Here is a 26,957-nt window from a genome sequence, read left to right on the forward strand (position 1 = left end):
GATGTTATGGTACTTTGTGGCTTACAAGTTCCATTTTTCTTTTAAAAGAAAAATATAAACCTTATGAAGCGATTTTAGTCATAACTTATTAAAAGGGTATCTTTAAAAAATTGAAAGCCTTTCTCATAAGGAACACACTCCCTATGTATTATTTATAATTGTTCCAAAAGACCCATATAAACCTAAGTCTCTTATTAAGGGAAGTAGCTCAGGTGCATTTTAGGATTGGGGCACTATTTCCAGAAAGTTCAAATATGTTATTTGTAAAATGTAATCAATCCACAGATCCATTCGTATTTTTCCCTGGAGGAAGAGCGCTTTATGGAGTGAGACAGGACAATACTTTCACTGAAAGAAGGAATCCAGAGCTGTTGGGTGGAGGCTGGAGAATTGCAGGGGCAGGCGGGGCGGGGTGTGAGCACTTGAGCACTTGCCGTCTTAAGGGACAGAGGTCATTCAAGTGGCGGAAGAGACAAAAAAGGGACCTGAGAAAACCCTACAAATATACTCTGCCCTCTGTGCCTTCGGCTGAGCACTTTCTAGGATGCTCTCAGAGGACCCAGGCATACATAAAGGCAACTGGAGGAAGAGGTAGTTGATTTGCCAAGACAAGCGTAGCTTTAATAGCTCTGCTACAGAAGGGGGAGAGGACCTTCCTGCCGGCGTGTAGATCCTTCCACTTCAGGGGAAGAGGTCTTCTTTCACTGTGAGCACGCTCTGTACGAAAGCTGGGTCATAAGAGCGTTTGCATATTCTTAAGCAATCTTTTTAACGAATAGGAGAATGAGAGGAGTTGAAAAAAGACATAATTCATTTGGGGGTGCCTGGGTGGCTCAGTCGGTTAAGCAACCGACTGACTCTTGGTTTTGGCTCAGGTTATGATCTCTCAGTTTGTGACCTCAGGCCCAGGGACAGGTTCCACGATGACAGTACAGAGCCTGCTTGGGATTCTCTCTCTCCTCTCTCTGCCCCTCCTCTGCTCTCTTCTCTCTCAATAAATAAACTTTAAAATCATCAGTGCTCTCTTCTAAAAAAAAAAAGACCATTCATTTAGGTTAAGAGTTCAACGAGTATCTGGAATTTTTAACCATATGCTTTATTTGATGTCAACATCAAAGGAATATTTTAAAAAGTTAATTCAAACCCATAAATTAGTAACATTTCAAGTTAACTGCATAAAAAAAGTTGTTTTGCATCTCCCTATACTATATACCCTGTAACTGTACATAAGCTTCTGCATTTCAAAGCACTCGTCACTTATAAAGTGAAAGGTTTCAAAATGCTAGGTAAACATCTGCTAATTATTTTTTTAAAACAATACTCCTTTGGAAAATTTCTCTTCCTTGTGCTTAATGGTTCATCTTCTCAAGTCTGTTTCTGGAAACTTCTCTGCCAAAAAAACAATCCAGAGACCGTGCTGGAAACAAGGATCATAGCAGGCAAGGGCTGAGCGCAGACATAAGCAGCTCCATTTTATAGACAAAGTTTCGACCTTCCATCTTATTCCACTGAACTTCTCTGAACGGACCACGAAGATGATTCCATTTGCTATCCTGTAAGACATCACTCTTCGGAAGGTCTTTACACTGGTTCCGGGGAAACTGAACCATGATCTTGCTGCCACTTTCAGGGCCATTGCGAACTGCGGAGCAAAACCAAAATATCAGTATGGTCAATTTCCAAACTAGAAAACAAGGAAGCGTCCCACAACTTCATTCTACCACGAATACAAAAACCTTTTCTGCATATGCACTTAAAAGCTCTTGTTTAAAAGCGCTGGTCCGTTTTCATATGCAAAAAACCAAACAAACCTTGCTGATTTATATATACTAGGCTGGTATAAATATTCACGAATTACTGTTTGTATCATAAAAATGTGGCAAGATGAATTCTGGCTTAGGAAAGTCATATGTCCTGTATATTTTCAGAAAACCAATTTATTTTTTTTTCTAAAACACTTGATACACATCTAATATAGAAGGAAACTCAAACATTCAGAATCAGGACTAGGAGGGAGAAGGCAAGATTATTCTGAATTACGAATTCAGGTTTTAATGAGGCTTCATTACTCAGCGAAGAAGAAATGGGTATTTTGAAACTCTTATCAATAAAGATCGAGCAAATGACCAAGCCTACAGATTCAGACCATGGTTCTGGGGGAAAAATTTCTAATTGCTCACTCTTTCAAATATTTAGAACAGGTATTAGTAAAGACCACACTAGGGGCGCCTGGGTGGCTCAGTCAGGTAAGTGTCCAACTTCGGCTCAAGTCATGATCTCGCAGTTTGTGAGTTTGAGTCCCACGTCAGGCTCTGTGCTGACAGCCCAGAGCCTGGACCCTGCTTCAGATTCTGTTTCTCCCTCTCTCTGCCCCCCCCCCCCCCCTGCTTGTGCTCTGTCTCTCTCTGCCTCTCAAAAATAAACGGTAAAAAAAAAAAAAGAAAGAAGGAAAGAAAAGACCACACTAAAACCGCAAGTACTCCAAAAACACCTCTCCTCTCTGTTCCATCCCGTCATGTCCTTAGGATCCGATATTACTCTTGCCAATTTGCAGTACATTTTCAAAAAGCATTTATCCATCAAAGGTTTTGAACTTTAGGAGTAACGATGCTGATGGCAGTTTTCAGATCTCTTAGGAAAATGTGTCACCAAGCAAAACATTTTTAAGACCACTAGAAGAGAATAATTTGTTGCTCTGAATAATAGCTAGATAAAAGCTCAGCATAACTGCTATATGAACTCACTGCAGAGATAAATGATTCCCAAGTATGCCTATTACACGTAAATGTTAAGACCAAACTCCCAAAGGCCTCTTCACATTCCAGGCAGCAGCCAGTACCTGAGATAGCATAGTCACCACTCGGGGAGGCCACCGTTATGGCAGAGGCATTGCCAATGCTCTCTATGGGTCCAAGGCCCACATGATTACTGAAGCTTAGCACTTGCCAGCCCATAACCTTGGCGAGCTGCTGAACTGCATGCACCTGATGCTGTGACATCTGTGAACGAAAAAGGAAACTTCATGTGTAATTGCCATGGATATTTACTTTGCAGTAGCTTGACATCACGACTGTGAACTTTTTGTTGGGGTGTCCCCTGCCGAGCACAGACAGGAATCCTATCTTCTGTGTGAGGAACCCTCCTCTGTGATTACCGGGGGAGGATCCCACCTTCCACCGCAGAGGTTAAAATAGCCTGATGCTCGCCTTCCCTGCCCGATGGCAGCTTGAGCACAGACACGTGACCTAAACTTGGCCAACCAAAGACTCCCACCTGGATCACCGAATGTGGCGCAGTACCAAAGGCAGCGGGGTGTGCTGAGTATCTTCCAGTTACCCCTGCAAATCCACTCTCCACCCTACTCCACCCAGAGAGGATGACCCATATGGTTACATCATTTGGCTTCAGGGTGGGTTCAGATAACGGGAGCAACCAAGGTAATGGGAGCCAGAGGATGGCAAAAGAGAGAGGAAAGCAAGGTCGGTACCCTTCCCCGTGAGCTTGTATCCGGTGATGAAAGGCGACTAGTTTTTTTCCAAGGTGGCCTGTTCCACATGACTCTCCCCCTTTAGGGCACCTACAAGCCCTCCCCTTATCCCTCTGGCTTAGGACTGGTGACCACTCAGCACCCCCCGGCCTGGTTACCTGGTTGGTACTAGCACCAGGTTACCACACTTTCCCCGGTGGTTCTCCTACACCCACACTTTTGTAAATCCTTAGAAAAATTACTGAGCGCCACCTATTTTCTACTAAAATCCTGACTAGTGCACAGGGGCAAGTTAGAGTGCACTCTGCCACTAGCAATGAAGGCAGTGGGAGTGTCAGGATGGCAACTGACAGCAGCCGCTGTCCTGGCTGTGCTTCTCACCGGGCAGCTTCCTTTGATCTCCGCCACCTGCCAGCCTTGTTCTCTAGACTTTCCATTGGTTCTCGGAGCTACCCGACAGCCTCCCAATATAGTTCTGTGTGCGTGCGTGTGTGTGTGTGTGACACGAAAGTCAGTTTAAGTGTAATCAACCAAGAACTGTCGTATCTCACAAATGCATTTTATTTACTTGGCACCAAAGAAAGAAGTCAGTATAGAAGATTATTGCTTCTAGGATGGAGACAGCATGTTTTTTTCAGCTTTATGTGAAATATAAATGTGTATATTGTGAAAAGCGTATTCGCTTCTCTAAACCTACCCTTTCTCCCACAAGTCAATTTTTCACTGGATCATAACTCCATGAAGAACACAGGAGAAATACTATTCTTAACTTTACAGAAGAGGAAAGGAAGGTCCAGAAATTTGTCCGGCGTCACAAAGCAAATTTGTGGTGTACCTGGGACTAGAACCCAGCACTTTCCATGCTGCTCCTTAACACGGAAGAACTATATCTGAGGGCTTAAGTAAAACATCCCACTTATTATCATGGAGGATCACTAGAGTTTTGTATCTGATCTCTCCTCTGGTTTTCTGGGGTAATTCTCCACTTTTGTGTGGACCCAATGGGGCTGTAAACCCAGGCAAACGTGAGAAATCCGAAGTTTACAGTCTCCGAGCTGCTCCTTCATCTTAACCACAAACTAACTGGAAATATACCTAGGACAATTTATCAAAGTTTCACAATTAGTCATTAAGTTGTAAAATGTGCACTAGAAATTAAACAAGATGGCGGACAAAAATAGCTTTCTTTTTATAATATACCTTAACTCTTCCTTACTCATTTTGTGCTTTAAGCAGTAACAAGGGCAAGAGGCCCCAGACTTGCGGTCTATAACTCTTACCTGTGACAGGAGGAAGTCCTGTAGCTCCTGCTCCTGGTGAGACAGTGTGATCACTCTTCCATCCCTGTGTACAACTCGGATCTGCTCAACTCCGATATTCAACTGCAGCTGAATGGACCTTTATAGACACATATACTAAAAATCAGAAATGTTCAAAATTACCTCATACGATGCCACAGACATTAAACCTTAACACCAAAGAAACCGAAAATAACAATTTTGATAACCTACACCAACACCCATGGGAGAGAGGGGTTGTCTTAGGTTCAAGGTAACTGTCAGACTCCCACCAGATGCTCCTAGGTCACCCATGCGCGCAGAAGGATGCAGGAGAGGAAGCCCAGCTTGCCAGCCGGCCAACACCCACTGCCACTCTGCTCTGACAATCTGCACACCTTTGCTGCACTGAGATGAGATCTACACTGGGCATGTGGGGGACCTGCCCCGCCTTAGAAGCCTCATTCCGTATAAGAGCCACATGTCCTCATGACAACTCCATAGACATGGTCTCCACAGCCCCCCCCCCCCCCCCCCAGGAGATACTGCCCAGTTTGAGAAGTCACTCCATCTGGGAAAAGCCAAAGGCACCTCCATCAGGTGTTTATAATTCTTTCCAGTCCAGATCCACTTTACCAGTCTGGGATCATTTTTGCCAAAAGCAATGTTGCCTAGTAACACAGGTGGCATCTTTTCTTAGCAGGTTACTAGGGGACTATAGCTAAAGAGTTAACCGAAGATCAAATTCTCATATGGAAAGGGAAAAGCTTTCATTAACTCCACACCCTCTCCTGAAATAATCGGCAAACAAGTCAAAATATATACTCTATTAACTTGGCTTAGGTCAAATAAAGAAACTCACAAAACAACATGCAGATAACGACCTTCTTCCAAACCAATTTACAAATTTTTAGCACTAGCATACAACATCTACGAGAAATAGGAAATTCTCCAAATCAAACCATCTAGATGAACTGAAGGATAAAATAGCATTGTATCTCCTCACATTTGAAAATACCTCTTTTTTTAGACTTGACTTTACAGTGACCACTTAGGAATAAAACATTATGTCAATTATCTATGTAAAATTGTAATTTTGACGTATTAAAAGTTTACATATTTCTTTCAGAGAAAAACACAAAATTCAGAAGGCTTAAAAGGAAAAACTTACAAACTTAACCAAATGGTAAAAAGCCTGAGTACTGGGGCACCCGCCTGAGTGGCTCAGTCAGTTAAGTGTCTGATTATTGATTTTGGCTCGACTCACAGTTTGTGAGTTTGAGCCCTGTGTCGGGATCCACGCTGTCAGTGCAGGGCCTGCTTGGGATTCTCTCTCCTCCTCTTTCTGATCCTTCTCCACTTGTGCATGCTCTCTCTCTCTCTCAAAATAAATAAACTTAAAAAAAAATTATGATTACTATTGGTAGAAGCATAGTTGTGGCAACCGCTTTGAAAAGCAATTTGGTAACATTAACACAAAATTTAAACGTCCTTATATCTTCTGACCCAGCAATTACACCTGTAGGGCTTTATCCTACGGATATACTTGCCTACGGATGTACTTGCACGTGTACAAGTTACCTGGCTGGCATCCAACTAAAATGTTCATCAGGGGGCACCTGGGTGGCTCAGTCAGTTGAGCGTCAGACTTCGGCTCAAGTCATGATCTTGTGGCTCTGAGTTTGAGTTCCACATCAGGCTCACTGCTGTCAGTGCAGAGCTCACTTAGGATCCTCTATCCCCCTCTCTCTGCCCTTTCCCCACCTGCGCTCTCTCAAAAATGAATAAATATTTAAAAATACAATAAAATGTTCATCAACAAAAGGCTGATTAAAAGTCATGGTACATACAATGAACACAATGAAGCTGTAAAAAGAATGAAGTCAATCTGTACGTAGTGGTAAGGAATGCTTATTCACCAATATCACATAATGCAATTCACCAATATTCACCAATATAATATTTAAAAAAACATGCAAATTGGGAATGACTGCTGATAGGTATAGGGTTTCTTTTTGAGGTAAGGGAAAATGTTCTAGAATGAGTGATGATATACAATGTAAATAATATACTAAAATCCACTGAACTGTACACTCTAAAATAGTAAATTTTTTATGTGAATTACGTCTCAGTATTTTAAAAGCACACAATACTGTAGGAAAAAAGTAGGATGTATATGCTTGTAAATGCACACACTTTCCTAGACGGATGTGTAGAAACTTTTTAGATGCTTCTGGGAAGTCCTAAGAGAATTACTTTCAACTTTAAATAACCTAAGTTGACCCCAGCTATAAAAGATGAGGAAAAGGGCATTCTACTACTTCCTTTCCCTCCTGATGCTGTCAAGGATACATTATCAACAAACCTTCTTCTCAGAAGTTTAGAACTTTTACCCCGGGCCCTGAAACCATAATCTCACATTTGTTTGGTCTTGTAAACGTAAATAACTCAATGCTGACAATTTTTTTTCTTTTCCACTCCTTTGTACTCTTTCTCGTAATGTTTTACGGTGGAAAATTTTAAGCAAAAGTACATAGATTTTGCATATATAGTAATATATACGAAAGTAATGCAATGAAATACAATGAAAGCCAATGGCCCCATCACCTAGTCGTAACAGTTAAAATGCATGCCAAACTTGTTTTACCTTATTCAACGGCTACTCGCCCACCACACTCCAAATCACCTCAGTTATTTCCTTATTTCTCTATAGTATAGGGGAAGAAAACCATGATCCACCTTCACCCCACCATCTTTTCCTGGAAGTTGCAAGACTGATTTCCACTGTGTGTTCCTTTATCTTCTATATCTGATCTTTTACATCATGCTCCCTAGTGATTTTTCATTTTTGAAAAATAGTGAATTAAAGTCTCTATATTAAAAAAATAACAATTTAAGGGGAGCCTCGGTGGTTCAGTCAGTTAAGTGTCCAGCTTCAGCTCAGGCCATGATCTCACAGTTCGTGGGTTCGAGCCCCGCAACAGGCTCTGTGCTGACAGCTCAGAGCCTGGAGCCTGTTTTGGATTCTGTGTCTCCCTCTCTCTCTGTCCCTCCCCTGCTCACGCTCTTTGTCTCAAAAATAAACAAACATTAAACAAACAAAGAAACAAACAAACAACAATTTAAGGGTATTATACTCTCCTACTCCTGAGGGTGGTGATTTTGTTTTCGGGGTGTTTTGCTCAACAGAGAGAGCACGGTGGCTAGTTAGGTCTGCCTGAAATAAAGCAACTAAAACTTGAAAAAGGAAAGGTACTCACCGACATTGATAAATGTTTGTTAATGGCTCTCTCAGACTGACCTGGGGAAGGGGACTTAACTATATCCTGTCAGTTGTTAATTTTAGTTTTGAATATTTTATTTGAGAGAGAGAGAGTGCAAGTAGGAGAGGGGCAGAGAAAGGGAGAGAGAGAGAGAGAGAGAGAGATTGAGAGAGAGAGAATACCCAGCAGCCTCCACACCCAGTGCAGAGCCTGACCTGGGGCTCGATCCCATAACCCTGGAATCATGAGCTGGACTGAAATCAAGAGTTAGTCGCTTAACTGACTGAACCACCCAGGAACCCCAGTTGTTAAATTTCAAAAGAGGCTCAAATGGAGGCCAAAATGCCTTCCGTGGCTACTAGCTTAATTTTGTTAACTTGGTTTATTCTCCCCAGCTTTACTGAAATATAATTGACACACATCGTTGATTGGTTTAAGGTGTATGTACAACATGATGATGTAATAAGTGTATAAATTTTATGAAATGATCATCGTAGTATGTTAACACCCATCACCTCATAAGCTGCCCATTTTTGTTCCTGTGGTAAGACCTTTCAAGATCTACTCTTAGCTACTTTCAAATATACAACACAGTATTCTTAACTATAGTCACCATGGTGTACATTAGATCCCAGAACTTTTACAAATGGAAGTTTGTACCTTTTGCCCACCCCACCTCCCAACCTCTGGCAACCACCAATTTGTCCCGTGTATCTTAGCCCGTGATTTGTGAATGTAAGTGAAGTAGAGTGCTTCTCTGTGAATGGTCGGGACAAAAGTCATTTCACCCCCTTTACAGACACAGCTCTCAGCCCCATTTTAAGGGCATAATCATGAACTGGATTAGACACAGGTTTAATCCTCTAATCTCCCCCGCCAGGAGAGCTACAAAACTTAGGCTGTTTTAGGCACAATATGGAGAGTATAGGCTCTAATACAAACGGCCCTACTCACTTCAAATACCCCAGACTCGCCACCGCCTCGAGCAAGAACTGAAGCGGACCAGAGTGTAAGGTGTGGCCGCTCAATGAGGAGGTTCATTTTTTGCCGCAACTCAAATATGTGACATTTACCTTATGGAGACTATTTCAGACATTCTTACTTCTCATCTGCACAAAACCTCTACAGTTGATAGAATTTACTGGAATGTTATGGCACCGCAGCAAATAAAACCCCAAATCTCGATATAATCATTCAACAAACATCAATATATAAAAAGCAACTTAACGTTTGAAACGAACAACTTATTTTTGACACTTACTTGCATATCTGTTCATAACCTTGTGATGTGATTAAAACCTTCACACTAGATTCATAAACATCATTAATATTCGACCAGTGAGCCTGTATCTGAGGGTCCTCGATGCGACTTGCCAAGCTGTCAATGGTTGCAGCAGCTCTTTTAAAGAAAAGAAGGTGAAAATTTTAAAAAGCTACCATTTTAAATAGTAAGATTATAAATCACTTTATTAACGTGATGGCTATTTGAAAACGGGAGGACTACGTTTCAAAAATACTACATTTGAAAAGCAAAGACCTTTCTTAAAAAAAGGTTTATTTCCTTTGAACTCCAATTTGTTTTCTCTCAGGAAAACTCATCAGAACAGAGGAAGAAGGGTACTTTTAGGGTATATGCCTCAGGTCTGAAGAGAATGGAAATCATTCATGATATCAATATTTGGTCCCTGGTAACAAATGGCACACCCACAGTGGAGGCCCATTTACTATCACGGAACTACAATCATTTTCCCGAGAAGCCAGGGAGCCTTTCTGCACAATGAAAACCTTACACTCCAAAATAGATAAATATGTACACGAGAAATACGATTTAACTCCTTATTATGTACCACAGATCACAGTAAGTGCTTTCATGAACTATATCGTTTCATCTCACTAACAACCCTGTCAAGTAGACACTATGATGATCTCTATTTTTCAGTCTAGCCACACTTAGTAATTTGCCTAAGGTGACACAGCCATAAGCTGAGGTATATAACCGGTAGTCTAACATACTAATCAAACAGCTACTACCCAGAACCAAAGCATAATTCATGACACTTAATGAGACTACTGGAGGTCTCCGGTTTCTAGTTATCTGATTCCGGTACTTGATTGGGAAGAAATGCAAACTGCCATTGAGGACAAGAGGCCATTTACATAAATGGGTTTGGGGTTTGCTCTTTTACTGCTTCTGCTCCAGTACTGGTTTCTTTCAACCTCTTAAACTTTCTCTTCCTTTTCTGGGATTCGTTTCCTTGACAGGATTTCTTCCAAAAATTCCTACAGCAGACAGATATGTATGTGAGCACTGATCTTAGCATTATGCCTCAATAAACTGGAAATAAAAAGTATCTAGTGACTGAGAATTGGTAAAAGAAATCATGGAGTGTTTACATAATGGGGTATTGCATAGCTATCAAAATATCTCTGAAAAGCATTTAATGAAAGATAAAAACATTTATAATATTAAGTGAAAGCAGGATATAAAATTTTGTGATTCCAGATTTTCCTTTTTTTTTTTTAATTTGAGAGAGAGCACAAGGGGGAAGAGAGAGAGAGAGAGAGAGAGAGAGAGAGGGAGGGAGGGAGGGAGGGAGGGAGGGAGAGAGAGAGAGAATCTTAAGCAGCACAGAGGTGGATCCCACTATCCCCAGGACATGACCTGAGCCAAAATCAAGAGTCAGACACTCAAGGCAGTGTCTGACTCAAGGGCGCCACCCAGGCGCCCCAATTCCAGATTAAAAAAAAAAGATACACATACCCTAGCACACATATGTATCAAAATACATGAGCATGTTAATAACAGGTCTTGCTTGTGTATGGTATTTATACAGATGGGGTTGATACGTTGCAAAATTATTTTATAACTGGGGAACGCAAGAATATTTTTAAAGCTTTGCTGCCTCCAACACTATAACAATACTCTGAAAATGTATGAGGATTCCAAAAATAGCTACCTTCATTCCCCTGACTTTAGGTTAAAGGCTTTTATAACTGAAATGTACAAATGAAAGTGACAACAGTAACCTACCCTATTTTATTGTTTATAAGGAACTTCTGCATATATTATTTCATTTGACCCGAAGACCAGACTCCTATATCCCTAACTGGCAAAGAAATAGGTGGAGGGCCATAGACATGAAAACCAAAGTTAGTGGAGCGCCTGGGTGGCTCAGTCAGTTAAGTGTCTGACTCTTGATTTTGGCTCAGGTCATGAACTAGCGGTTGTGGGATTGAGCTCCACGTCTGGCTCTGCACTAACGGAGCGGAACCTGCTTGGGATTCTCTCCCTCCCATTCTCTCTGCCCCCAAACCCCCACTCATGCACATGCTGTCTCTAAAAATAAATAAATAAACTTAAACTAAAAACGCCCCAAAGTTAGTTAGCAAGTAACTGAGCCCTGTTTGTGTTGTTGTTGTTGTTGTTTTAATGTTTACTTATTTTTGAGAGAGAGAACACGAGCAGGGGAGGGGCAGAGAGAAGGGGACACAGAATCTGAAGGAGGCTCCAGGCTCTGAGCTGTCAGCACAGAGCCCAATGTGGGGCTCTAACCCACAAACCGCACAGAGCCCCACACAGGGTTCGAACCCAGGAACCGTGAGATCATGACCTGAGCCGAAGTCGAATACTCAAACAACTGAGCCACCCAAGCGCCTCCTGAGCCCTCGTTTAAGCACATTTTTTTACCCCAAATTTCTTATTCCTTTTACTGCACCATGCTGTCTTCTCAGAACATGTCTTCCTAATTCATTTTACTACAAGCTTCAGGCTTAGGTTTCCATTTAAAGACTACACACGTATGTGCCATTAAAACCATGACTTGCAGAAGAGCCTGGGCGGCTTTGCCGGTTAAACATCCAACTTTGGCTCGGGTCATAATCTCACAGTTCTCGGGTACAAGTTCTGTGCTGACAGCTCAGAGCCTGGAGCCTGCTTCGGATTCTGTGTCTCGCTCTCTGCCCCTCCCCGACTCACGCAGTCTCTTTCAAAAATAAATAAAACATTTTAAAAAAATTTAAAAAGAAAACCATGCGTGTAAAAAATAAAAATCAAAAATAAACACTCATCCACAGCACAGTGTGCCCACACCTGAGAGTCTGGAATATTATCAAGGCACCATTCTAAATGAAGTAAAAAACAGCTCTCTTCACCAAGGAACAATACTAAAATACAAGAGCACCTTCAACATGTTTCTTTTTTTCTTTTTTAAAGTTTATTTGTTTTGAGAGATTGAGAAAGAGAGAGAGGGGGAGAGAGGAGAGAAATCCCATGTAGGACTCAATCTCATGACCCTGCTTCCAGATCATGACCTAAGCTGAAATCAAGAGTCAGATGCTCGGGGCGCCTGGGTGGCGCAGTCGGTTAAGCGTCCGACTTCAGCCAGGTCACGATCTCGCGGTCCGTGAGTTCGAGCCCCGCGTCAGGCTCTGGGCTGATGGCTCGGAGCCTGGAGCCTGTTTCCGACTCTGTGTCTCCCTCTCTCTCTGCCCCTCCCCCGTTCATGCTCTGTCTCTCTCTCTGTCCCAAAAATAAATAAAAAAAAAAAAAAACGTTGAAAAAAAAAAAAAGAGTCAGATGCTTGGGGCACTTAGGTGCCTCAGCTGGTTAACCATCCAACTCTTGGTTTTGGCTCAGGTCATGATCTTGCTGTTTGTGAGTTTGAGACCCGCATCAGGCTCTGCACTGGCACACGGGGCCTGCCTGGGATTCTCTGCCTCCCTCTCTCTCTGCCCCTCCCCCACTTGCACTGTCTCTGTCTCTCTCAAAATAAACTGAGCCACTCAGGCATGCAAACCTTTAGCATTTGAAGAAGGCACATTTAAGTACAAGTTCTTTTGTAAACATAAAACTTTGGATTGCAAGTAACTTGTTCTGCTAGTGTTCCCCAAGAGAAGCAAACACTTCTAACAAATATTAACTTGATAAACGAGCGTGTCTTACAATTTGAACAATACGTGACACCCAGTGTGACATAATCACAACTGAGCCAATGGTTCCTGAAATTCGCTTTGATAGAAGAAGAGTGCTTTGGATGACAAGCATGTTTCCAGAACGAATTACGCTCACAGACCAAGGTTTTCCTATCGTGTGTATGGAAGCAAGAAAATGAGCTCCAGAGCTCCACAGAGCTGGGCATGAACCCTGATTTTGCTACTCTTTAGAAGTCTCACTTGGAGCAAGTTGTACAACTTCTCTAAGTTGGAACCTTCTCATCACTGAAAATAACTAATACCACCTGAAGCCAGAGAACAAAAGCTAGAGAAGTCAACATATGGGAAAGCACCTTCCCAAGTCCTAAAACGTGAGACAGCCAAAAAAAAATAGGGAAAGCTTCAAAAAAAAAAAAAAAAAAAAAAAAAAGATTAGAATCAGTTCAGGAACAAGTATCTCCTGGATGGGTCACTGAAGAAGGTGTGGGGTTCAGGGCATACTCCTGGTCAGGTGCCTTCTGAAACTGCAGCCAGCGTCAGAAGCCATCTTGTAAGTTACATGGGCCCTGAAGCTAAGTCTTCCCCACACCTGACAAGATCATCAGTGTCAACTCTTATCCCACACCCCCCTTCCTGGCACAGAAGGTTACAGCATGCCAAAAATAATGCATAGGAAGTAAGTAATAAAGGAAAAATGACTGAAGCTTTGAAGAAAAACCATTACTTTGTTCATCTTTACCTGCTCCTCAGAAAGATATGCTTTGCTTGTTTAATTATTTTTTCCAGAAGCCCTTCACTGGATTGTAATGAATTAATCTCGTTTTTATCAAAAGCCTGGGGACCCGAAAGTCTCATTCTCTTGTGACCAAAAGGTGCGCTTGCTGGATGAGGCATCGTGATGGAACTCAAGGTCTGTTTATGAAACTGTAACAAGAATAGCCATTTTCAATTAATTTCATACCGAAGCATAACTGACATAGAACGTGTTAGTTTAAGGCAGACAACATCATGACCTGATGTTAGTATATGCTGTAAAATGATTCAAAATAATCTTAGTTAACATCTGTCACCGTAAACAATTGCAAATTTAAAAAACTTTTTTGTTTCTTTAAAGCAACTAATACTTACATATTTAAGGCAGGGGAGGCTGGAATACATATTTCTATTGAGTTTCTCAGGGGATTCTTTTGAAATTAGCCTAAACTGTGAGCCAGCACTCTGCAAACACAGTTCTAGTTAACCTGTAAGCAGAGTATGTCCTGAAACACCTATCCTGTTCACAGGCTCTGGCATGACACTTTCCCCATCACTCAATCAGAATCACTTTTCCCTCTGCACCCTGCACTCTGCACACTTTCCTGGTGCGTCCGTATCAAGCTTGAGGTTTATTTCTACCACTAGAAGCTAAGCTTGTGAACACAGACTGAGAATTCTGATTATCGGCGTATTCCCCCAACACAGAGCAAGGATCCTTCACATCACAGACGGTGAAAGCCATCACTAGGGGAATAACGAGGACTCAGCAGAGAGGAGCCTGTGCACATTCACCGCACTGGGTATGCTTACCAAAACGCAAGAAGAGACATTTATTCCATTACCTCTCTAATTAGTAGATGCAAATTATGCTCTAAGACATAAAGATGGTCCTCCGGACTTTGCTTCTCAGTAGCACATTTTTGGGATTTCTTATCATTTGAGGAATGGCACAAAGAAATCAGTAACTGCAAGCCTATTTATAAAAAGAAGTAGGACAGATGCAAATAACCGAAGATATAGAAAAGCACAACTGTCTTCATAAAGTATAATCACAGCCCTTTCTCAAAAGAGCATTCTAAACTTGGAGATCAGGCTTCACGATTACCATTTTCACACCAAAATGACTATTCAGGAATATAATAAACCATCACGTATTTTAACAATTCAAGTTCTATTGACCTACATTGTGGCTGTTGACTTTGAGCTGTGGATAAAGAGAGTTCAACAGAAACTGTATGTGAATTAGTTTCTTCTTGCCTTTAAATTAAAAACAAAAAACACAACACCATTTTTGAAAAAACAAAAAACACTTAGTTGGGGCGCCCGGGGGACTCAGTCAGTTAAGCGTCCAACTTCGGCTCAGGTCATGATCTCACGGTTCATGACTTCCAGCCCCACATCAGACTCTCTGCAGTCAGCACAGAGTCTGCTTCCAATCCTCTGATTCTGTTTCCCTCTCTCTGCCCCTACTCCATGCTCACTCTCTCTTCTCAAAAATTAATATTAAAAAAAAAAAAACCAAACAACAACAACCTTGGTAAAACAACAACAAAAAACCCTACCAAGTGGGTATCTGGTCTTGCTGATTAGAAAAAAGACAAATACTCTTCCTTGCTGTCATGAAAGCATGGATGGAATTTTTCACTTGTAAAACCCATTCCTTTGACACTTTGACAGGACTCAAGAAGCTACATCTCACAATTTTAAAAACAAACAAACAAACAGAAATCAGTGACATGGCTTAACAACAAATTGATCTCCAGGGCAATTCCAACTGCTCTTGAATAATAATATAATTAAAATCCCAATTTCCACAAATTTAGGAATATTTATTACGGGCATTTAACAACCACTGTCTGACTGACATCTTATTTAGCCAGTAGGACAGGATCCCTGGGAAATAGTCCACGAACGGTGTCAGCAGACACCTCAAAGCAACTGTTGCTGAATAACAGCCTTGCTAGTACACGTTTTTCGCGTATGTGGTTTAAAATCCAGGAGTGACACGACTTAGGACACAGACTAGAACTGGAGACGTGCTGTGTCTTGCGCGCTTTATGAGCCACCATTATGGACAGCACACTACCGCTTTGCCCTTACTGTTCCCTCAACGCAGCCAAATACGTAACTAGCCCCTCTGCCCTGTTCCCCAAACCACAAAGTCCTATTTATAAACTCAAAAGGGTTGGCTGCTCTTACTTGGAAAGGGCTGAGAGATAATCTGGTTTTTCACCACAATGTGAGGGATCTGTGACTTAATTTGAACAGCTTCCCGAGAGAGCTGCGCAAAAATTTCTTTACACAAGAGAACGTTCTGTGCTGCTTCTAATTTCGTCTGCCAATGTGGGGAACCTGAAAGACAGGGCACATTATGTATATATCAATTATCTGACCGGATTATGCATTAATTCGCTTAAGTGGGGACTTGAATGCATACGACAAAAGTTCAGAAAACACTGTATTACAGCATATCTTTCCCAAAACTCAAAAATTTTCCTTTCATTTACGTAGAAAACTGGTAAAGAAGTTCGATCTTAAAAAAAAAAAGATCGCACAGCTATTCACCAACGGTTAATTAACGGATTATAAATAATAAATTTCCAATTGTCCTTACTCCAGAGTACCAACTTTTCCTCTCTACATTTATCACCAGTTTATTTGGGAATGTAAGGCAGGACCAGAAGTTAGAGGACAGAACATAACTACACCTGGTTTGGATTTGGGCAAAGGTCGTTTGAAGAGGTTGACTGTGCCAAGGTCACCTATGTCTGGAGCCTGTTTTTGAATTGAAACCTATGGGACAATAAAAACATGAAAAAATGTTAGCAAATTAACTTCTGGGTGAAGTAATAAGAAATTACTAAAACATACTTTAACAAGGGGCACCTGGGTGGTTCAGTCAGTTGAGTGCTGACTTCGGCTCATGTCTGACTTCGGCTCAGGGCATGACCTCACAGTTTGCGGGTCTGAGTCCCACATCGGGCTCTGTGCTGACAGCGTAGACGGAGCCTGCTTGGGATTCTCTGTCTCCCTCTCTCTCTGCCCCTGCCCTGCTTGTGTGGTCTCCCTCTCTCAAGAATAAACGTTCAAAAAAAAAAAAAACAAAAACAAAAAAACCTTCAGCAAATACCTTGATATATGCAGACCCCTCTAAATCACTAGGAATTTGTACATCGAGGGGACAGTAATCTTCAGGTATCTTCTTATCCAGATCAATATCTGTATTCTTTATTACTTCGAATGTACCGTGATGGGGAAAGAGAGATCCTAATGGGGTATTAAAAACAAGAAAATAGAAACAAGTTAACGCATAAATTTAACATACCTTAAGTATATACTATTTCACAGGTGTGCTGTTTTAAAGGAGCACATGCACCCCAATGTTTATAGCAGCACCATCAACAATAGCCCAAGTATGGAAAGAGCCCAAATGTCCATCGATGGATGAATGGATAAGGAAGATATGGTGTGTATAAAAAAAAATATATATATATGTATAAATATATATATATATATATATCTGCACCGTCAGATGTGTATAAATATACATATATATTTATACACATCTACAATGGAATATTACCCAGCAATCAAAAAGAATGAAATCTTGCCATTTGCAGTTACGTGGACAGAACTAGAGAATATTATGCTAAGCGAAATTAGCCAGTCAGAGAAAGACAAATATCTTGACTTCATATGACTTTTTAAGATACAAAACAGATGAACGTAAGGAAAGGGAAGCAAAAACAATATAAAAACAAGGAGAGGGACAAAACATAAGAGACCCTTAAATACAGAGAATAAAATGAGGTTTGCTGGAGGGTTATGGGTTGGGGGATGGGCATTTTAAATGGGTAAGAAAAATTAAAGAAGACGCCTGTTGAAATGAGCACTGGATATTACACATAGGGGATGACTCACTGGAATCTACTCCTGGAATCATTATTGCGCCATATGCTAACTTGGATGTAAATGAAATAATTAAGTAATTAATTTTTAAAAATATGTAAAAAAAAAAAACAGAAAAAAGTCTTGGTCATCTTGAAATAGGATTTTACCTTCAGAATTCCCCAGTTTACATCAAATGCTGAGACACTTAGGTTCTCCGGTACTGACTTAAACCACCTCACCTTGCCTGCTTTTAATGGTAGGACAACGATGGCTCCCTCTGGCAAAAGAGTCTTTTTAAACTATCACTCTCCTGTTATCACGGTGATCACAGCCAGGGCTCCTTGCTTTGTCCCTTGGCACTCAAAGCTTTTACTCCACTGAGCTGGGAGTCTTGTAAACCTTTACTGTGTCGCTCCTCTGAATACACCTTAGTGGCTTACAAGACAGCAGCATGATTACCTCCGGAAACGTATTATAGGTCAACAATAAAAAGTTTGTACAAACAGATGTGAATTCAAGATCATCAAATTTTGGTATATGCCAACAAAATATATTCCTGCAACCTTGGTAGAATGGGGCAAAAGGCAAAGTGTTTTCACCACTCTCTCCCTTAACCCAGGATGTGACAACAGCTTAGGTGACTTAATGGAGAAAAAAAGAATTAAGGTGGAATGGAAACATTTCTTTTTCCTTTTATGCGCAGGTTTTTTTTTTAACTTTTTAGTCTTATTTTTATTTTTTGAGAAAGAGAGAGAGCATGTCCAAGCATGGGGGAGGGGCAGAGAGAAAGAAAGAGAGAGAGAGAGAGAGAGAGAGAGAGAATCCCAAGCAGGCTCTGCATCGTCAGCACAGAGTCTGACGTGGAGCTCGAACTCCCAAACCATGACATGATGACCTGAGCCCAAGTCAAGAGTCAGATGCTTAACCGACTGAGCCACCCAGGTGCCCCTTTTGCTTAATTTTTAAGGGTTACAAAGGAGCCCCTGATCGAGTCCAGTCCTAGCTCCTTTATCTCTGACTAAAATGCCAATTATGGTTCCGGGTGTGTTAGCACATAAGCTTTCTGTTAAATGCATCTAAAGATTTTCAAACTGAATCCCTCCCTCCCTCTCTATATATATTCACTTATAAGGCTATATAAATAATTTTAGCTTATCAGGCTTATGTGTACAGAAATTAAAATTTCAAAATGTAACCTGTAACTGAGAAGCCATACATTATAGCCATACATATAAACATCACAGTCAACCCTGTATATATAGTTTTGTGACAAGCTACAGCTTAAAAGGACCGTTTCTAACAATGATCTATACCTGCGCTTCTGTAGCTCAGATCTCCAAGAATTTTATCTCCAACTTTTCTGAGTTTCCAGTGTTGCCGTAATCTCAAAAGCTCAGAGTTGAAGTCTCTTTGCAGCTTATTTTCTTGGTTTTCAGTGACTGATTTGGTCAGTCTTTCTGCCCCCTTCAATAGGATCTGTGCTGCTCCAGCCAGCGACTTCTTTTTAGATATCAACTGCAGTGTCTGAGGGTTCTAGCAAAAACAATCCAACCATACAGTTCTGTATTTGTAAATGATTTCAACATTTCTCAATAATAAAATACCTACTCAGGAGAAAACTAAGAAATTAAAGAAAAGCACTGTTTTTTGAAAAATAACAACCTTAACGATTTCTCCCATCAACTCAAATAAACTTATGTTAAACCACAAACACCACACTGGACTACAAATCAGAACTCATGTGAACTCTGCCCAGTCTAGATGGGGTTCCCCTCTCGTGTCGTACAAATGCCCACCCCCGGCCCCGTGTATACCCTTCTCTGTAATCCCTGCTTCAAAGTCACCCATGATGGCAAGACCCACTATGTCTGTCCATAGACGCTAGAACAATGCTCAGCACCTACTACTTGATTTCTGGAATAAATAAATGACCCCAATGAGTACAGCTGTAAAATTACATGATGGCAAGCTACCAATGTGCCTTTGGAATAGACTGAAGCCACACAGCATTAAAATTAATGCACTTCACTGAAGGCTGATTTCTGGAAAACTGATGAGATAGCATAATCTATGTATTATATGTACATACCTAAATACCCATTAATCACCACCGATTTGTGTACTCTAGTAACTGGATACACTTCCGAATGAGCCAAATTTAACAAAAGAAAAGTCTTCTGGCTGCATGAATCAAAATCACCAAGTTTCATAAAATGTCACAATAATCACTTGTCAATTTTTATTTATTTTATTTTATTTTATTTTATTTCATTTCATTTTATTTTATTTTATTTATTTTTGGGACAGAGAGAGACAGAGCATGAACGGGGGAGGGGCAGAGAGAGAGGGAGACACAGAATCGGAAACAGGCTCCAGGCTCCGAGCCATCAGCCCAGAGCCCGACGCGGGGCTCGAACTCACGGACCACAAGATCGTGACCTGGCTGAAGTCGGACGCTTAACCGACTGCGCCACCCAGGCGCCCCTCACTTGTCAATTTTTAAAATGTAATACATTTTAAATTTTCTTAATAGTTATGTTCCTTAACTCTACGTAGCAACAGCAGAATGGCAGGTCAGCTGTGCAAGAGAAAGAGCCAGGAATTCTTTCGCACTACAGCGTAACCAAGAACGGGGAAAATTCCCATCCACAGGTTTAAAGAATAGTGCTGGTCACAATAATCTTTGGACCGTATCAGGGAAGTGAATTCTAAATTCTTGGAGAGATCAAGAAATTCCTGGAGACCCCTCTCTGGGAAGAGCATAGGTAAAGGCCGTGGGCTAGGAATAAGGAGCCAGAGTTGTGGTCTTGGCTCTCTAACCACGGGCTGTGCTGCCTCAGGATGTGTCACGCATCCCTCTGGGCCTCGGTGTTCTCTCTGTACAACGAAGCAACCAGGCTGAAGATCTCTAAGAAGTCCTCCAGCATGGTGTTTCTAGATTCCGAAACTATTACCACATGAGTAATTACATTCAATGCACTTTACGTACAAATGGGCAAGAACAACCATTACTTCCTCTTCTCGCCATTAACCTGGTCGTGGACCTAATGCTCCTTTTCCTTGAGAACCTCCCAAATGGCCTCCTTAATTTCAGACTTTCCATTCACTAGTGCATCCTTCTGTTGCCTCCCTTTCATCCTCTCATGCTCAAAAATTAAACACGCTCTTCCTCAAACTGCAACAATCTCACCTAGCTTTCACAGTTTGGCCTTTTTAAACCAGGCCCTAGAAACAGGTTGAGGGGATAAGTGAGACTCTGAAAAAACTCACTTGCTGAAGGACCCAGGGCTAATGACGGCAGAGGCGGGATTTGAACCCAGGTCTGTCTGACTCCACAGCCATTTCACTATCACATTTTTGTGTAATACACTGCAGACCAATGATCCAGGCTGTAAGAATTTGTTAAGATCTGGGAAACTTTCGAGTGTTATATTATTAATGAAACTTAACTCCTCTAAGGGTTGCAGGACCATTAATAAAATGACAAATAAAGGAGATGCGGTTTCACACCTTTGTTTTGAACCAGTCTTCACAGCTTCATCTGGACTTAATTTTGCATGAAAGGCAAAGAGCACAGAAGGCACACAGCCTGAAAAGTGGTCCTGGAACTCAATAAAATGGTATCGTTATTCAATTAAAGCCCACGAATACCTGTTTTGGAGGAAGTGCATCCTGAGAGACGGGATCAAGAGTCATAAATTTTTTATCTCTAACAATACTAAGGACATCATAGAGAACACACATCTCTGTCAAGGCACTTCTCAAATTGTTCCTCACGGAGTCCCAGGGCCAAAGAGAAGGTTGAAATTTTACCAGCCCTAAAAAGAGAAAGAAAAAAAGAAACACACAAGGTATGAGTTACACTGACTAGAAGGCAGAAATCTCACTGAGATGTTGTAAGTACTAAAAGAACAATGACTTTCATTTCAAATCGCTTCCTGTTTTATCCCATCCCACGTACCCTTTCTTGAATCTTTGCGTTAATATTTAAGTTAGCATTCCTACAATGGCAAAACAAACATATCTAATTTCCACAGCTTAAATCTAACATTACAACATTACAGGTAAGCATTTCAGTATATTTTTTTCAATATATGCAAGACTTCTAAATAACCCTTTTCTTCCAGCTTTTAAAACTTGAGTAACTGGAAGGGTGCCTGGGTGGCTCAGTCGGTTAAATGTCCAATCTCGGCTCAGGTCATGATCTCACGGTTCGTAGGTTTGAGCCCTGTGTCAGGCTCTATGCTGACAGCTCAGAGCCCGGAGCCTGCTTCAGATTCTGTGTCTCCCTCTCTCTGCCCCTCCCCTACTCACACTCTGTGTCTCTCTCTCAAAAAGAAACATTAAAAAAAAACCCAAAACTTGAATAACGAGAGAATTTCCAAAATACATTAAAGTACAAAAATAAAAGTGACCTACAGGGGCACCTGGGTGGCTCAGTCAGATAAATGACTTGACTCTTGATTTTGCCTCAGGCCAAGATTTGGCTCAGGTAGGCTTGGGTAACATTCCTAAGTTCAACCCCACTTTGGGCTGTCTGCCGACAGGGAGGAGCCTGCTTGGGATTCTCTCCCTCGGCCCTTCTCCCCGCACTGCCACGCACATGGGGGCTCTCTCTCTCTCCCTCAAAATAAACCTTAAAAAAGTTTTTTTAAATGGTCTATAAGGGCAGCATTCCGATATTAAAAACTGTTAACATGCCTTCCAACCTCACTTCATTAAATCCCACCAAATACATGCTCATTATATAGAGTTCAAATAGAGTTATAGAGTAAAAAAGTAAAAGTTTTCCTTTGTTCCCCATCCATAGTTCTTTCCCATCCTGAGAAGTAATCAATATTAACAGTTGAGGTGTATCCATCCAACTGTTTTTCGATGCATTTATATACATTTACTTCCATGTTTCTATTACTTGTTTTTTTTTTCCTCACTTAATATGTCCTACAGCTGCCTCCATGTCAGTACATAGATCTATTTCATTCTTTTAATGCTATTTGACATTCTGGAGCATAGCTGTACAGTAAGTTTAACCATTCCTATTTAACGGACATGTACGTTGCTTTCCATAATGTCAGTAATGGTAAACATGCTGAACACACATCTGTGTACATGGACAACTTTTTGTGTACGTTAAATTCCTAGCCATGATTTAGTAGGTCAAAGGAGATGCACATTTAACATTTCTGACATACTGAACTGCTAAACCTTCCAAAAAGGCTTTACCAATTCACATTTCCAACACTGGATACTATGTTGCTAATGCACCAGAATAGTGTTTTAATTTGCCTCTCCCTAATTGTGAGATCTGAAGTCTTTTCCTGTGAGCTGTTTATGCCTTTGGGCTGTTTTTCCAGTGCCTTGTTCCCCCCCCCCCCCCCCCTCCAGTTTGAAGGGAATCTTTGAATAGCAGGGATATTGACTACTATGTGTCCTGTATGTTGCAAATACTTTTTCCAGTCATTTATTTTCTTACTTTGTTCAGGGCACCTTTTTCGGTTATTATTTTAAATTTTTATGTAATTAATCCCTTTGTCTTTATATTTTCTGTATTTCCTATCTTGATTAAGAAGGTCTCTTCTACTCCCAAAGTTTTATGATTATAGTTTCCTTCCAATTTTTACTTTATTCTCTTCATTTGTACTTCAATCCTTGTGGAACTAATCTGAGTGTGAAGTAGGAGGCAGTATTTGCTTTTTAATCCCAAATGGACCCCCCGTTATCCTAACACCACTGATTTGAAATGCCATCTTTAAATTCCCACTTACACATACCTAAATCATTGTGACTATTTTTTATCCCTGACAATAATGAAAATCCAAAACCCATTCACACTTTTTCTATAATTCTCTCCTAACCAGTCTCCCTCTTTCTAGTTTCATTTTCCCTGTAATCCATTCACTACATAGGATCCAGAATAATCTTTTTTTCTTAATTTTTAAAAAATGTTCACTTGTTTTTGAGAGAGAGAGAGGGAGACAGAGCACGAGCAGGGGAGGGCAGAGAGAGAGGGAGACACAGAATCCCAAGCAGGCTCCAGGCTTTGAGCTGTCAGCACAGAGATCCACGCAGGGCTGGAACTCAGGGAGCTGTGAGATCGTGACCTGAGCCCAAGTTGGACGCTTAACCCAATGAGCCACCCAGGTGCCCCCAAAATAATCTTTTTTAAAACAGAATCATCAGTCTACTTAAAATCCTTCAAAAGCTTTCAGCTGGCTTTCTAATAAAAGTCACATGCTTATCTTGGCCTACTGGCTGTACACGATTTGGTCCCAGCCTACCTCTTAGACTTTATCTTATATTCCAGTCAATACAGACCTCTCTCTCTTTTCAGTAGGTGTAATTAGCATCATCCACATTGCAAAGGGAAGCAAAGTAACTCGACTAGACATGGCAGAGCCGCGATATGAACCGCAGGCTTCTTCACCAAGTATGCCCCATAACAGACTTAAACGCTTCATCAGTGACAGTGCCTCAAATGCTCCAATTCAAGAAAACGTGCAGAAGGATAAGGAGTATTAGGAGGCAGGCAGCGCCCTAAATCGTCAGGCTGTGAAAAGACCACAGTGAGCACGATCACTCTTCCGCACTGAAGTTACTTTCAAAGTTCGCCCACGCACCGCATCTCGTCTAGCACGGGAGACGCAGGGTGGCATTACCTGGGCGGGTACCGGGGTCCCCAGACCGGCCCGCGGACTGGAGTAGCACACACGGGCCTTACCTTCCTCGTCGTCCTGGTCTGCGCTGGACCCGGCGCCAGCCCAGTCCTGCGCGTCCCCCTCAGCCCCCGCCGCCTCCTCCTCCTCGGAGCCCGAACCCTGGCTGAAGTCGATCCGCTGGGCCAGGCGCGCCAGGTTCTGCGACATGGACAGCGGCTGCAGGTACGTTTCAGTGCCATCCAGGCCCACCTCCTGGACCTGCTTCTCGCAGGCCGACTCGATGCTGATCCGCACAGCGCGCACCCCAGACATGCTGGCGGCGTCGGGAGGACTGCCGCGCGAGACAAAACCCGAGGTGGGAAGGAGAGGCGCCTCCGAGGAAAGCCCCCAAGCCGGGAACCGCAGTGCTTCTGCGGACCTCCGGAAACCAAACGCCGCGCTGGGGCGGGAAACAAAGCCGAGGGCTTGGCGGCTTTCCCAGAATGCACTGCAGTTCCCCGCCCCCGCTCGGAGTCTCCCGGAACCCGACTGGCAGGCGCTGGCTCTCCACGCTTCCGGGGGGAGCGCTTCCGGTGAATCCCAGTGCAGCGCCGGGAAAAACTTCCTCGTCTGTAAGGAGGCGTGGCCGGCAGAGGGCGGTGGGGAGGGATCTTAGTGCCGAGGGCGCGGGCGGGCAGGTCCGTGGTGTTCGTCTGCGTTTTGAAAGTTACTTGCCTGAAGCGATGGAAGGTGGAAAGCTGGAGAAGGCCGGAAAGAAGTCGGGAAAAGGAAATGAATGAGTCCCTGGGTCTTAGCAATGAGCGTCCTTCTGAGAATGTGAGATTTGAGGGCTTCCACCTCAAGAAACATGTCTGAAGAGTGATAAAACCGAAGACGTAATTTGAGGAAAACAATACATTGTGCTTATCACTACTTAAAAATGTACCGCATAATTAGTTTATTATCTGTTTTCCCATTAGTGGTAAACTCCTGGAGAGGGACTATCTCCAGCAAGCTTAATAATAGACATTGGCATGTAATATGAGCTTAATTTTTACTTTATGCCTGAGTAATGGAGATAAGCAATACTTAAAGGGTTAAGAAGCAGTGGTAAAACTTAACAGTCTGAGTGCCCGAGACTATGTCGTAAGTATTAATTTCACAGAGGAGGACAGATATCGCAAAACTCCTATTTAAGGAATTGTGTATACCATTTATCATCGATGAAGGATATGAGCAGAAAAGTGTTCACCTTTAGCCCAGAAGGCTGACCTATAGTGTGCATAGTTTTGGTAAAGATCAAATAAATGCTGACTGCTGCATTCTTAAAGGGTCTCATGACTGCCTCTACATCTCACGGATAGTTAGTATCGAGCTGCATGATACGTACCAGAGAAATCTTTCGAGAAGACATTTAGGATCTAATACTCTCTGCATGTCCCCCCTTGAGCACTAAGTACATACAGAAGCGCCAGCTTCACAAAGCCGAAGTGCAGCTCTTTCTCCCCGTGGGGTCCTGGCCCCGTTTTATAAGAAAAGCACCTTTTTTGCACCAAAAACGTCTCAATTCTTCCCTGACCATTCGTGACCCCACGTCAATCATGAGGCTTTTCAAGTTTGGTACTGACCAAGATACATTTAAGTTTTTTAATTATTTCCTAAGGTGTTTAGGAAAATAAGATTTCCCTGGTGTCAGTCTCTAAGGAAACAATATGTGGGAGTGTGTTGGGAATGTGAATTTTCAAGAGAGGAACCTATTTTTGGCAAGCTCAAGTGATTCTTTTGCACACTCATGTTTGAGAACCGCTGTACTCTATGCATAAGTTTGCAAAAGATTTTAATACTTTATTTTAAATGTTGTGCCCATCACTGTGCTTGGTTTTAACCATACTTTTCATTTTATCTTTTTAAGGTGCTCATACTTCTGCCTTTTGGCCCTGGCAACTGCTATCTCATCTGGGTTAGCTTACACACCTGAGAATCAGAATTGAGGCTGGGCTCGGCTGGTGGGTTCTACTTCAAGATATAGGTCTCTGGGTTGTTTAGATGACTCTGTACCATGTGTCTTTCGTTCATTCTTCTTGGACTAGCAGGCCGCTCAGGGTGTGTTCTTACGGTGATGGCCAAGGTACAAGAGAGAGGTTTTGCCTGCATTACATGTCTAACAATCACATGGCCCATGGCCAAGCCTAAAAGTCAAGGATAGGAGAGGGGACACTCAGCCTTTTCAGTTGCAGAAACTGCAGAGTTACATGGAAAGGGGGTATGGATAAACGGAGGATCAAGGCCAACAATCTGTCACATACGGAAAATAATCCAGTTACATTCCCCTATCTCACACCATAAATAAAAATTCCAATTGGATTAAAGATCTAAGTATAAAAAAAAAAGTGAAGTCTTCTGCAGACTCAGATATACATATGAGGCTAAGTCCTGCTTAAAGAGAAGTGTTCTATGAAAAAATATTTGTCACATTTTGAGGGTTCATGGAGCTCAAATCTTCCAAAGGGAAGAGATGAACCATCCTTAAGGGGTGAGGAGACAGAGATCTGCTAGGCTCTCAATTAAAACTCCACAGAACACAAGGAATAACAGGCTATAAGCAGGGGTGGCCTGAGTCTTCTTTAAAATGTAACCCAGAGTGCCTCGGTGGCTCAGTCAGTTAAGCAACTGACTTTTGATTTCAGTACCTGACTCTTGATTTCAGCTCAGGTCT

The 26,957-nt window shown here is 42.0% G+C and overlaps 1 protein-coding gene and 1 non-coding gene across 4 annotated transcripts; both read right to left on the bottom strand.

The window, feature by feature from the left end:
• Nucleotides 1-1,075: 1,075 nt before the first annotated feature.
• MED17 (mediator complex subunit 17) lies at nt 1,076-24,765 on the bottom strand. Of its 3 annotated transcripts, XM_058687466.1 has the most exons (13): nt 24,325-24,762; nt 21,258-21,424; nt 18,920-19,139; nt 16,846-16,982; nt 16,424-16,508; nt 15,915-16,067; nt 14,558-14,688; nt 13,699-13,883; nt 10,185-10,307; nt 9,289-9,426; nt 4,768-4,885; nt 2,840-2,999; nt 1,076-1,642 (listed from the first exon to the last, which is right to left on the bottom strand). In XM_058687466.1, the coding sequence occupies exons 1-13, from the start codon at nt 24,572-24,574 to the stop codon at nt 1,431-1,433; spliced, it is 2,079 nt and encodes a 692-aa protein (XP_058543449.1). In that variant the 5' UTR covers nt 24,575-24,762; the 3' UTR covers nt 1,076-1,430. The 3 variants fall into 3 exon arrangements, 2 of the variants coding, with proteins under 2 accessions (XP_058543449.1, XP_058543450.1); XM_058687467.1 differs by lacking the exon at nt 10,185-10,307 and having other exon boundaries at nt 24,325-24,759; XR_009249629.1 differs by lacking the exon at nt 1,076-1,642 and having other exon boundaries at nt 2,869-2,999; nt 4,768-4,902; nt 24,325-24,765.
• LOC131488966 (small nucleolar RNA SNORA46) lies at nt 20,140-20,275 on the bottom strand. The gene has a single exon (XR_009250342.1). It is a non-coding gene; the product is annotated as a small nucleolar RNA SNORA46 (small nucleolar RNA).
• Nucleotides 24,766-26,957: the final 2,192 nt, after the last annotated feature.

This window comes from Neofelis nebulosa, chromosome 10 (genome assembly GCF_028018385.1).
Source record: "Neofelis nebulosa isolate mNeoNeb1 chromosome 10, mNeoNeb1.pri, whole genome shotgun sequence".
Taxonomy (NCBI): Eukaryota; Metazoa; Chordata; class Mammalia; order Carnivora; family Felidae; genus Neofelis; species Neofelis nebulosa.

Coding starts and splice junctions, on each gene's coding strand:
- MED17 (XM_058687466.1), bottom strand. CDS start 24,574: ATGTCTGGGGTGCGCGCTGTGCGGATCAGCATCGAGTCGGCCTGCGAG. Junction 19,140..21,257: donor ATGCACTTCCTCCAAAACAG/GTATTCGTGGGC, acceptor TGTTTTTGCTAG/AACCCTCAGACACTGCAGTT. Junction 4,886..9,288: donor GGTTATGAACAGATATGCAA/GTAAGTGTCAAA, acceptor GTGTCTATAAAG/GTCCATTCAGCTGCAGTTGA.